General features: G+C 35.8%; 3 protein-coding genes across 4 annotated transcripts; 1 reads left to right on the top strand and 2 right to left on the bottom strand.

Annotated features, from left to right (window-relative positions):
* Positions 1 to 26: 26 nt before the first annotated feature.
* On the bottom strand, positions 27 to 1605 carry LOC129791295 (DDB1- and CUL4-associated factor 13). Its single transcript, XM_055829371.1, has 3 exons — positions 1449 to 1605; positions 662 to 1376; positions 27 to 594 (listed from the first exon to the last, which is right to left on the bottom strand). Exons 1-3 carry the CDS (start codon positions 1516 to 1518, stop codon positions 42 to 44), a joined length of 1338 nt encoding a protein of 445 aa, XP_055685346.1. The 5' UTR covers positions 1519 to 1605; the 3' UTR covers positions 27 to 41.
* Positions 1606 to 1877: 272 nt separating this feature from the next.
* Positions 1878 to 5863, top strand: LOC129791450 (uncharacterized). Of its 2 annotated transcripts, XM_055829634.1 has the most exons (5): positions 1879 to 2108; positions 2210 to 3245; positions 3560 to 4084; positions 5269 to 5409; positions 5659 to 5863. In XM_055829634.1, exons 2-4 carry the CDS (start codon positions 2246 to 2248, stop codon positions 5397 to 5399), a joined length of 1656 nt encoding a protein of 551 aa, XP_055685609.1. In that variant the 5' UTR covers positions 1879 to 2108; positions 2210 to 2245; the 3' UTR covers positions 5400 to 5409; positions 5659 to 5863. The 2 variants fall into 2 exon arrangements, with proteins under 2 accessions (XP_055685608.1, XP_055685609.1); XM_055829633.1 differs by lacking the exon at positions 5659 to 5863 and having other exon boundaries at positions 1878 to 2108; positions 5269 to 5410.
* Positions 5864 to 9200: 3337 nt separating this feature from the next.
* Positions 9201 to 11470, bottom strand: LOC129791451 (trans-1,2-dihydrobenzene-1,2-diol dehydrogenase-like). Its single transcript, XM_055829635.1, has 3 exons — positions 10930 to 11470; positions 10328 to 10860; positions 9201 to 9591 (listed from the first exon to the last, which is right to left on the bottom strand). The coding sequence occupies exons 1-3, from the start codon at positions 11129 to 11131 to the stop codon at positions 9325 to 9327; spliced, it is 1002 nt and encodes a 333-aa protein (XP_055685610.1). The 5' UTR covers positions 11132 to 11470; the 3' UTR covers positions 9201 to 9324.
* Between the last annotated feature and the right edge of the window lie 177 nt (positions 11471 to 11647).

The raw sequence follows: 11647 nt of genomic DNA, 5'->3' as shown, positions 1-11647 counted from the left end.
GAGGTTAGAATGGAAACAAAAAAAAGTTTTTTCAATAAAATTTATTTATTCTCAGAAATAACAACTTTCTTCTTCTCCGGAATATGTTTGTGCTTCCCTGGCTTGGAGTGCTTCCTCCGGTTGAGCTCCTTCTTAACTTCCTTCTCCCGGATAGCCGTCAGTTTGCGTTGATCATTGAAAATCTTCCGCGGGACATGCCGGTGCTGGGCAATGCGTCTCACCTGTGGATGAGCACTGTACTTCTCCTTCAGGGTCTCATTCTGCCTGAAAGCCATCTTTTCCCGTGGCCGCAGTGCCCCCAACTTCTCAGCTGCCTTTGCCTTCCACATGCGGATGTTCATCTCGTCGGATCCACTGAAGATGTACTTATTGTCCAGAGACCATCCAATGCAGGTGATGTGTTGCATCCTCTTCGTGTGATAGACATCGCGGGAGAAGTTCTTGAAGACACTGTAAATCCGGATGGTCTTATCGTAGCTTCCGGAAACGATTTCCTGTCCTGTGGGGGAGTAGTCTACATCTGTGACGGCTGAAACGTGCCCTTTGTGGATCTTTACGGGATTCTGCAGGCGTCTCGTGTCAAATGTGTACAAACTGGAACAAAAAACATTTCTTTAGCAACACAGGAAGGAACAAAAGGAGAGAAATAAGAGTAACCAACTTGTAATCCTCATTGGCCACTGTGAAGGTGAACGCCTCCATTGGATTCCAGGCTAATTTATTCGGTCTCATTGTCATGATGACCTTCCTCAGAGGTTTAGCCTCCCTCTGATCGTACAGGATGATACTCCTGTCACTTGCGCAGGAAGCCAACAGGGATCGTTCAACCTTATTAAAGGCAACTGCGTGCAGGGAATCAACGCCCCATTTCAGTGTCTTCAGTGGCTCATTCCGTGTTTCATCCCAGATCTGACAAACTTCCCCGCAAGTAGCAAAAAGGGATTCATTCCGATGATGACTGACACCCATGAGAACAGTTCGACTGAGAATTGTATGGAAGGGCTCCTCTTCCTCCCCAAAAGCTGGTGCTTCATTCTTCCAGAATTTTATCGTCTTGTCATTCCCAACGGAGATAAAAGATTCCCCCGATGGGAAGCAGGCAATCCCATGCACAAATCCCTCATGCCCATAGAAACTCCGCAAATTGGTTCTTGTTGAGAGATTCCACACGCAAATCTGTCCATCGTAGCCACCACTGATGAGCGAAGAGAGGCTCAAAGGATGCTTACTGAAGCACGAAACTCCATCCCGGTGACCATCCAAGCAGCCCAGGAAGGGTTTGGCGAACACCCTCTCGAGCTTTGTAGCATTCAATGCCTGCACGTACTCACGAGGAGCCTCAAAGGGATGCAGGGAAGGATCATAATTCCTGGGCACTGCATGGAAAATTGTACAAAAGTGAGGTTATGTTTGTCAATATTTTGCATTTTATTGCATTTTGAGCTTACTTTTGTGAATATCCTTCTTTGTCTCACGCAGGTAATCATCAGGATTCCTGCTAATTACTTTCACTTTCATTTTAACAGTGATTTTTATCCCTTTTTGGCAATTATTTGCAAGGAATTTGGGTGAAATGTGAAAACAACGAGAAATAAAAATACGGGAAATTCGAGAATTCCGAGAAATACCGAGAAAGTTTATGGAGCTGGCGTTTTCTCAATGCAACAGCTATTGTAATCAACGGATGTTGGAAATGAACGAACATCAAAACAACAACATTTCAATGAAATACACGAAACTATGATAGAAAAGGCATTAATTTTAGCCACAAAAACTATCATAAAATCCTCATAAGGATCAAATTTAATAAGGGAAAATAGAAAAATAAAATACGCGCCATAGGTGAAAGGATTAACATTGCCAAATGGTTTCGTTTTCTTCGTCAAAACTTCACGGTGGTTTCTTTTTGAGGCTAAATAAAAAGTGGTTGATTGGAATTTTGTGAGGAAAAAAGGTATTTTCCCCTTGAAAAAATAACAAAAATCCGTGCTTGTGGTATCATTTGGACATCCTGTGATGTAGGGAAGTGCATGAGAATGTGATGTGGTGCAGGAAAAGTCTGTGAAATTGAAATTAAGGTGTAGACCTCTTCTTCCTCCGCCATTCTGGTAAATCAATTTTTATTTTTCTGCCCGCATCAAGTTTTGGGGGCAAAAAGAAGAGGGTTGGAAGGTATCTTGGGTGTGCTAAATGTGCATTTGGGGTGCAGGATCCGACGAAGAGATCATTTTTGGATATCTACAAAATGGACTTGGCTGAAACGATGAAGGCAGCGCTGTCCAGCAGTAAGCCCGGCGGTGGTGCATCCGGAAATCATCCGTCTGGCATGAATTCCAATCATACCGGTGCTCAGGGGCAGGATCAGGGCGTTGGAGCTGGTGCGGGGTACGTCACGGAGAAGCTTTACATGCTCCTACAGCTGTATTTGCAGAATAAGGGATGGAATCCGAGTGTGGAGCTCCTGCAGTGCTTCTCGGAGCTCAAAGATAGTGCTCTCTTGCCAAATGCAGCGTACCTACAGGTTCTGGCGAATCGCCTTGCCCTGGACTCCCAGGGGCGTCTGGTGTTGCGTGATACGGGGAAAATTGTGCTTCCTTTTGAGCATTTTGCCAATGCGGTGATGTTGAAACACATGTCGGGGCCCCATGGGCTACACTTGAGCCTGGAAGCCACTGTACGTGCTGTGATGGATTCCTACACAATTGGCCGAGAGAATTTCGGCATGGAGAAGGAATTTATTGTGGAAGTGGTGCAATCATGCCCAAACCCTGCATGTCGCTTCTACAAGAATCACCTCGGAACGCCATATATTGATCAACAATTCCCCGGACCCGGAATGAATCCCGAATTCCTCACGCACATGTCCCAAATGGCCAGCACGGGTGGGGCTTCGGGGACAACGGACCTTCCGGGCATGGAGAAGGGGACCAGTGGTGGGGCAGCGGCACAGAGTGTCGTTGCCCAGGCAGCAGCAGCAGCAGCGGCAAAGCATGCAAAGCAGAGCCAATCGCAGCATCAGCAGCAAATTACAGCGGCCATCATTCAGCAACAGAATCGTGCCATAGCACAGCAATCTCTCGAGAAGTTCGGCAATATGACTGCCCTGGAGAAGCAGCGTGTTCTCCAGCAGTTGGACAAGAAGCACTACGACGCGGTGCAGCAGCAAGTAGCCGCAGCCGCCAATATCTGTCCACCACCCCCCAATGTTCCCGCCGTGAGTGGAAGTAGCTCCATTAACGTGCCCAGTGAGTAGCCCCTTTCTTTTTTGTTTCTCACCATTTCAGGGGATTGCGGATGTATCTCATTTAGAATTAGAACCGAGTGCTTGCGCCAGGCAAGCGCGAGATACATCCTATAAATAGACTAAATAAAACCCAATGCTAGTTTACTTTTAATGTCATGTTTTTTGTTTATTTTATTTTTATATCAAATTGTTGTTTCTCTTCTTTTTTTCTTTCTATGTTCTCTATTTATTGTTCATCCCTGACTCCGTCTCCGTCTGAAATGAACCATGAAAACTAAATAAAACAAACAAACAAAACAAAAAAATTGCCTTTAGGTTCATCCAAGAGACGAAGTAATGCGAGTGCTGATAATAAATTCCTAGGTATGATGCAGAATAATCCTGCAAATGTAGGGAATGCTGGTGGTGGTGGTGGTAGTGGTGGGGGTATGATGGGGCAGCAGGTGCTGAATATGTCGACAAGTGCACAGAATCACTTGCCACCCCCACCGCCGCCACAGGGGCAGCAACAGGGGGTGCAGCATCAGTCAACCGGGCAACAGGGGCAGCAGCAAACATCATCCGGTGGTGGTGGTGGGATGGAGCACAATCAGCAGGCGCACAAGGATTTCCTGCGCTCGAATCTCGACTGCCTGGAGACACTGACATCCAACAAGGATCTCCTGGCGCTGCACAATGGTGCGTGGACCAATCAAGAGGGCCGAGATGGTTTGGCCATTGGCCAAGATAAAATTGTGCGGGCTTTTGCGGAACTCATGCGGAATATGGCGCGTATGAAGACATTCATACGCCCCTCAATGTGTAAGCCCTATGGAAAGCAGAGCGAGAGCCTCCAGAAGAGTAAGTTCAATTTCTTTTTTATACTTTTTGTATGTAAAATAGTTTTTTTAACACGTTAAGAAGGAATTTTATACTCGGAGATTGATTTTTTACGTGAATGTGTAATAAATGAATAATAAGGTAGAAAAACTTTACCCGGCTGGTCTTTAATCTATTGATATGTTCCTTTTACGCTGTCAAAATATTTAAATATAAATGAAAAATGAATCCCTTTAACACAAAACTTATTTATTTTTCTAAGTTGGAAAAACAATTAACCCTTTAACGTCCAACGTGAAACATAAAAACATTGAAACATGCGCTGTTTTATCGCGATTTTTATTATATGAATTTTTTTAGAGGACTTTTCTCACTCAGAACGTCTTCTTTGACCCCTTATGCGTGAACTTGATGCATTTGTAACATGGAAAAAAAATTCAATTCATAAATAATTGAAAAAATAAAATGTTTCACGTTTAGGTCAGCGTATGTCCCAAAAAACCTTAAAGAGTTAAATTCAATGAAAATACAAAAAAATCTTTTATGATTCATTGAATTTAAATGTTTATCTAACTTAGAAATGCATTAAATTTTCGTAAATTAGGCTAAAAATGACGTTCTGACTGAGAAATGTTTTCTGAGAGCAACCATATAATAAATATCGCACATATTTCAATGTTCCCATGTTTCACGTCGATGTTAAAGGGTTAATATTATTCTTTTACGAAAAATTATTTTGCTTTGCTTTTTTATATTTTGCAGAGCTTTATTGTTGTTTCCTAGGTTCCTTGAAATTTTCTACTATTTCTTGCGTTATTTAGTTCTCCTAATTTTTTTTCTAATATCTGTTGTTTCTCCGATATTAATGTTTCAATGTTTTGTTTCAAATACGATTTTTTCTATTATTGTGATTATTGTGGTGATTTTTTTCTCTTTGAATGTTTTTGAGTTTTATTGTATTTAATTAGCAAAATTATTCTCAAATTACTTTTAGTGGATTTTTAAGAAACTCATTAACTTGAAATAAATCATAAAAAAGTTTATTACTCGATGATTCCGTGATAATTTTTTACAGCGTCTAGTGTATAAAAATATAAAAACTCTCAGATGATGTGATGTGAGGTCTAAAAGTTCTTAATGTGTTAAAAGTCTTTAACACCGATTTTTAACAAAAAGAAAAATAATTCAAAAATATTTTCTTTCAGCTCTCATTGATACAATTCAATTGGTCCAGTCCCTGCGCAATTGCCTACCTGCACCACACATCCCCGTGAGCTCTTGGAAGAGTGAGGATCGCCATAGACGTGAACCGGATCTTGGGAATTATGAAAGCTAAATGGATGGAGGTGAGTGCTCTTCATAAGTTAAAAAAAACTCTCAAAATTCTTCTACTCACAAGCAAAAAAAAAATAACGATTGAAATCTCAAGATTTATGCTTAAATTCCTATTTAAGAAAAAAGAAAAAAAAGAAAACAATATTGCAAGTAAATTAATCATTAATGAGGCGATTTTTATAAGTAAGTTTTTTTTTCATTTGCAATTTATTGTAAAACTTTATTGTTTTTTTTTCTTTACTTCGAATGGGGAATTTAAGGAATTTATTAATAAGGAAAAAAACTGTGGAAACAGATAGGACGTGACAAAGAATTTCAAAAAAAGGAATATTAAATATTAAAAAAAAAAAAGAAAAGTGACAAGAAAAGAATTTTATACATCAACGCAAGTACATTTATTGTGTAGAATTTATATTGTGAGATTTTATTTATTTGATAAATAACAACAACAAAAAAAAAAACAAACGTGCATATCTTATTTTTTACAATGCCATTCAATATATCGGTCAAAATCGATTTATTTTTAAAGATTTTTAAGTTTAGGTGAAAGATTTCTTTTTATTTTTCTTCTACATCACAATTTTTCTTTTCTACCCATTTCTCATTAAAAAAATCTCTCCAAGAGGCTAAAGCTCGTTATATTTATTTTTTTATTTTATAAAATTTGACTCTCTTATATCACATATTTCTAGTCAATGTATTTTTTTATTTTATTTTCTTGATTATGCAGACGCTATAAAGAAATGAAATTTTATTTTTACTTTTTCGTAGATCTTAAAGAAAAAAAACAAATTTATTTTATTTTCAAAATGAATGTGAAGTTGTTAAAATTTTCTATTTAATAAAAGCAAAAAAAAAAAGAAGAAACAATGAATGTAGGCTAAAATTGCTTATTAGAAAAAAAGAAATTAAGAAATTGGCATTTTATCTGTGATAACAAAAAATAAAATAAAATAATTTTCTTTTGAACAAATCTCAAAAAAAGAACTTTTCTCAATTTTTTATTTCAATGAAAGATTAATGCGAATTTGTGTGAAAGTTTAAAAAAAAATAAAAGATAGAACTTTGTTAGTAAAATGAAATAAAAAAAATTGATATAGAACGAAAAATTAAAGAACGAAGATAACTTTTTACAATGACAACGTTGCTGCAATATTTTTTTAATTTTTAATTCTCTTATTGAATTTTTTCACAAACTTATTATTAAGTTTTTTTTGCTCTCTCTCTCTCGTATTTATGCTCTACAATAGCCTCAATTTATTGTTCGCCCCCTCCCCAACATATAATTATAATATTAAAAAATATATAAATAATACATACATAAATAACTAATACAATACCTATATAGAGAAAAAACAAAACGCATAAATATAGTAATATTACATACATAATAAATTAATAAGAAGAAGAATGGATAACTACAGATAGATACTACATACAGTGTTGAGAGAATATTGTAATAATTAATGTGGGAAAGTCAAGGACAATCCACGTTGGGAAGGGATGACGGAAAAGCACCAGATGGTTCCAAATTTTATTTTATGAAAGAATATAAAATACAAAAAAAAAACATTTTGGTTATAATGAAAATTCTAACTGGATATTTTCTTAAAATTCTTTTTGATATTTCTCTTAATTATAGGGCTCTAACGGTTTGATAAAATTTTAAAATGGAGCTTAATTCAACCTAATTCTTTGTCGTGTAGCTGAAATGTTTTTTTTTAAACATTAGGTAAGACCATAAGTAAAATCTATATAATAAAGAAAGGTCTGTTTGTTGGTAATCAGTCGTGTTCGGCTATACAAATCTACACCGTTTGACCGATCGCGATGAAATTTGGTACAGAGGCTCCTTATAACAGGCGGTTTCGAGTGGCCGTATCCATTTTCCCCCCGAAGCCCCCCTTCAGGTAGCCCCCATATAACTCTCATGCTTTTTTTGCGAATTTTTGAATTTGACGCCGGAAATGTTGTATGAAAATGATTTCTTCGCTTTGCAAATTTTTCTTTTGAGATTGATGAGTGTGCCCAATCATACTTATAAATCATCACAATTTTTTCTCTCTAAAATTTGCGCGAAGCGCAAAACCCCCCGCGAAGCGGGGCGAGGAAAATTGGAGCGAAGCGACAATTTACCTCGTGAATTAATAAGTTCTTTCAGTGCTTGGTAAACTATAACAGAATAATGTTAATTAGCTCAAACCTGATCTAATTTTTCTACCTACTGTATCTGCTTCCCTGTTAACTGTTCCTTGTTTCTCTTTTTTTTCACTTAAGTATTTAATCCATTTTGGCGTTTCGTAGATGGGTTTCATCTTCATCAGGTATTGAAAAAAAATAGAAAAAATTTATAAATCATAAAATATATGATCAAACTCGTTAACTAACTGAAAATACTTGAATTTATGTAGTTTACGAGTTTTTTTCATATCAAGTTTGTTGTCTTCTATAGGGGATTTATTCTAGAATCAGGGAACTTTCTTTGGTTTAGGAATAGGACCCAATATTAAAAATCTCATGAAGTCTTTTTATTTTCTTTCTTTTTTTAAACAGAATACTTTGTACGAAATATTAAGAATATGACGTAGTTGAATATTCTAAAAATATCCTTGTTAATAAAGAAATGAAAGTTCTACCTGTTTTGGCGCTTTTAACATACTTTTCACGTGAGATTCTCTTGATTTTCCACATTCCCTCTACTTTTCAAATAAAGAAAAAAAATCTATTAATTAAATGATAAAAGGATATAAAAAAATGTAGATGGAAATTAAACAAAAAAAAATATTAATTATGTAAAACTGCTATGAAAAGAAAGAAACTTACAGCATAAAAAATTAACGAGAAAAGAAATAACTTTTAAGAGAACATTTTGAAGACTGCAATAAAAGAAACAACAGAAGAATCTTTAATAAGAAAAAGAAATGAATGAATTATCCCGCCTGAGTTTTCGTGTTTTTGCCCAAGTTATATTTTTTCTCTCATTTTTATTTAATAATTTATTGAATTTCTTTATTATTATTCTCATTATATGTATTGTAATTGAATAAAATCAAAAAAGGATTTTTTCTAATATTTCATAATCACAATAATCAATATTAAAGTATAAATTTAAAACAACAAAAAAAGAAGAAGCAGAAACACTTCACTTTTAATTATATTGCACAAAGTGCTCAATTAGCAGTATTAAGCAAAAGATTTAAGAAGAAAGAATTGATGATGAGGAAAAGAGGTTAAAAGCACAAATTGGTTGTCAGCCTCTCTCTCTCTGAAAGTGTTTGAGAAATTAATGAGGAGGAATTAACAATTTAAAAAAAAGGAAAAAAGAAAACAAAAGATTAAAAAAGTTGTTGAAAGACAAAGATGAAATCTCAAAGATCCAAAAAACAAAAATGAAAACTATGAATTTCAAAAAAATCATATCTCTGCTATTTTTTAATTATTATCTAGAATTAATTTAATTTGTGGCCATAATTTTGCGCGAATTTATATTGAAAAAATAAAATGAAAATTTTGTATATTAATAGTTCTTGACTTTAAAAAAAAATCTAGAAATAAAAATGAATTAAGAAATTAAATATTAAAGAAAAAAAAACAAGAAGTGAGAATTATCATAAAGGCATAGCTAATGAATTCAATGTGTAATTTAATATTTAATGAGGAAAAAAGAAACAGAAGGGGAAGAAAGAAGAGGTTAAAGGACTTTTCAAAGAAGAAGTTTACTACATAGAGGTGAAATTGGAAGGAAATTAAAATTTATTACTTACAAGTGACCCAATGTGAGAAGAAAAAAAATCATTAAAAATTTCTGTGCAATAAACTTTGTATATTTTCCTTCAATTTATTATTAGATTTTCATGCATAAAAAAAAATAATCAAAGTATTAAGGCCAATTTTGAGAGCACGATGAGGTGAAAATTCAGGAAATTTTATTGGGAATCAGCATCGTATTTCACGCCAATTTGACGACGAAGTTCATCTTCAATCTTTGCAATTATGAGGCTCTCATTGTGGCTGACGTGATCACTCTGCAGCTGCCCAGCTGTGATGCACTTCCTGACTTCTTCAGCTTCATAGCGAAGACCACAGCTGTTAAGGAAGTTGAAATGGGGATGCCTTGCCTGTGGGAGGGGCCATGTTTTAACTGTTCCATCGACGTCTGTTAGCGAAATGGGGCACCAAAAGGTATCGTTCAGCTATGAAAGAAAATCTTTAATCAGCCTTTGAGGTTATTTTTTAAGGGGTGTTTATCTGCCAAATATTTTGACTATTTTGGAGAATAATCCAATCAGAAAATTTCCAGAAATTTACTTTTTAAAGTACTTTTCAGGATTGAATTTGGTACTTTTTAGGATTTTTAGTACATATTCACATTTTTAGTACTTTTTCGGCTTATATAGGATGGTCAAGATAACATGGACCGCTTTTATAGTAGGTTTAGCCCATAAGAACGGTCCATCTTATCCTGACCACCCTATATTTAGTACTTTTAGGATTTTGTAGTACTTAAGCACATTTTTAGTACTTTCACGGCTTAAATTTAGTACTTTTTCCGATTGAATTGAGAACTTTTTCAGTTAGAATTTAATATGTTTTCGATTAGAATTAAGTACTTATAAATTATTGAATTTATTTCCTAAGATTAAATTTAATAAAAAAAAGTACTAAATTCAAGCCGAAAAAGTACTAAATTCAATAAAATAAAAATACCTACTAAATTTTATCCAAAAACATGTAAATTCTGGCTGAAAAAGTATACTGAATACAATGGAAAAAGTACTAAATTAAAGTATATTAAGTTCTAAATTGAATTTAAATTCTTCAACTATAAATTAGTACTTTTTAGGCTTTTGCCGCTGAGTCTGAATAAATCCGAATATTTTCAGTCAGATAAGCACTTTTTGTTATTTTTGGTCAACTTCTGGGCTTTACCGTAATTTGTCCCTTCGTTCCAATGATAACTGCCTCATTTTTGAGCTTCTTAGTGGCACTTGTTTGAATCTTGGCCACACCATTGCTGTAGATTAGCTCAGCCTTCATCTCAATGTCCACCCCATCGTCATTGAGGTTTCCCGTGGCCTTGATTTCCTTTGGTGGCTCCCGGAAGGCCCATTGACTCACTTGAATGGTGTAGACACCGAGATCAAGGATTGTCCCCCCGCCGAGTTTCTTCTGCTGCACCCTGTCACTGTCGAGATGAAATCCAAACGTGACATTCACCTCCTTGATCTCCCCGAGTGTTCCAGCATCAATTTGACGCTTTAAGTACTGATACGATGGGAAGAAACGTGACCAAATGGCTTCCATGATGAAGAGTTTTTTGGATTCTGCGAATGTTATGAGCTTCCGGGCTTCCTTCTCATTCATACACAGTGGCTTCTCGCACAGAACATGCTTCCCGTGCTCCAGCATCTGCATGGCCACAGCATAGTGGGTTGTATTGAGTGTTGCCACGTAGACAACCTCTGCCAGGAAGGAAAAAATCAACAAGCTATCTTGCTTTCTTCACGCCAATCTCATAATTTCCAACTTACCAACTTCCGGATCTTTTGCAACGGCCTCGTAACCTTCATATGCCCTCGGGATTCCATGGGTCTTGGCGAATTCCTCCGCTTTGCTCTTCTCACGTGCTGCAACGGCTACCACTTCGTGCTCATTAGCCGGAAGAGTGGACACAGCATTCACGAAATCATGAGCAATCAACCCTGTAGTCACGATGCCCCACTTCAGAGCCATTTCCGATCACAAAATTCCCCGGAAAGTTCTTCCCACACGTCCCAAGAGAGTCGATAGACAAGAATGACTTGTAGGATTGAATTTCAGGTGCGGATTTCCCTCTCAAAATTGATATCTCTTATCAGTAGAAGTTGCAGCGAAGATTGGCACTGTAGGGGTCTGTGGAAGAGTTATCGGCTTTTATCACTAATTGTTAATTTTCACACGTATTCTCAGCAAAATTGCAAACAATTTGCTAATGATGCTTTGCTTGTTTATTTTCAGAGATAATTTGTATTAAAAAAGTCGTGCAAATATTTGTTTTCATTCAATGGAAAAATCACAACATTGAGGATGTTTTACTTGCATTTCTTATGATTCACAAAGAAACCACAAAGGAGAATCTTTTTGATCTCTTTCAGAGGTAATTTTGTCTATTTATTTATAATTTTGAATTTTCACGAAATAAATTATTCTTTCATCAGCTTCTGTTGATAAAAATTGATATAGAAGGGTGAGAATAATTTATTTCTTCAA

Source organism: Lutzomyia longipalpis, chromosome 2 (assembly GCF_024334085.1).
Source record: "Lutzomyia longipalpis isolate SR_M1_2022 chromosome 2, ASM2433408v1".
Classification (NCBI taxonomy): Eukaryota; Metazoa; Arthropoda; class Insecta; order Diptera; family Psychodidae; genus Lutzomyia; species Lutzomyia longipalpis.
The sequence above is the reverse complement of the archived record's forward strand: the minus strand, read 5'-3'. Positions and strand labels throughout refer to the sequence as shown.

Excerpts from the sequence above, each read along its gene's own strand:
- LOC129791295 (XM_055829371.1), bottom strand. The coding sequence starts at position 1,518 with ATGAAAGTGAAAGTAATTAGCAGGAATCCTGATGATTACCTGCGTGAG. Across the intron at positions 1,377-1,448 it reads AAAGAAGGATATTCACAAAA|TGCCCAGGAATTATGATCCT; the intron begins GTAAGCTCAAAA and ends TTTTCCATGCAG. Across the intron at positions 595-661 it reads GTGGCCAATGAGGATTACAA|TTTGTACACATTTGACACGA; the intron begins GTTGGTTACTCT and ends TTTTTGTTCCAG.
- LOC129791450 (XM_055829634.1), top strand. The coding sequence starts at position 2,246 with ATGGACTTGGCTGAAACGATGAAGGCAGCGCTGTCCAGCAGTAAGCCC. Across the intron at positions 3,246-3,559 it reads TAGCTCCATTAACGTGCCCA|GTTCATCCAAGAGACGAAGT; the intron begins GTGAGTAGCCCC and ends AATTGCCTTTAG. Across the intron at positions 4,085-5,268 it reads GAGCGAGAGCCTCCAGAAGA|CTCTCATTGATACAATTCAA; the intron begins GTAAGTTCAATT and ends ATTTTCTTTCAG.
- LOC129791451 (XM_055829635.1), bottom strand. The coding sequence starts at position 11,131 with ATGGCTCTGAAGTGGGGCATCGTGACTACAGGGTTGATTGCTCATGAT. Across the intron at positions 10,861-10,929 it reads TGCAAAAGATCCGGAAGTTG|AGGTTGTCTACGTGGCAACA; the intron begins GTAAGTTGGAAA and ends CCTTCCTGGCAG. Across the intron at positions 9,592-10,327 it reads GAACGAAGGGACAAATTACG|CTGAACGATACCTTTTGGTG; the intron begins GTAAAGCCCAGA and ends TTTCTTTCATAG.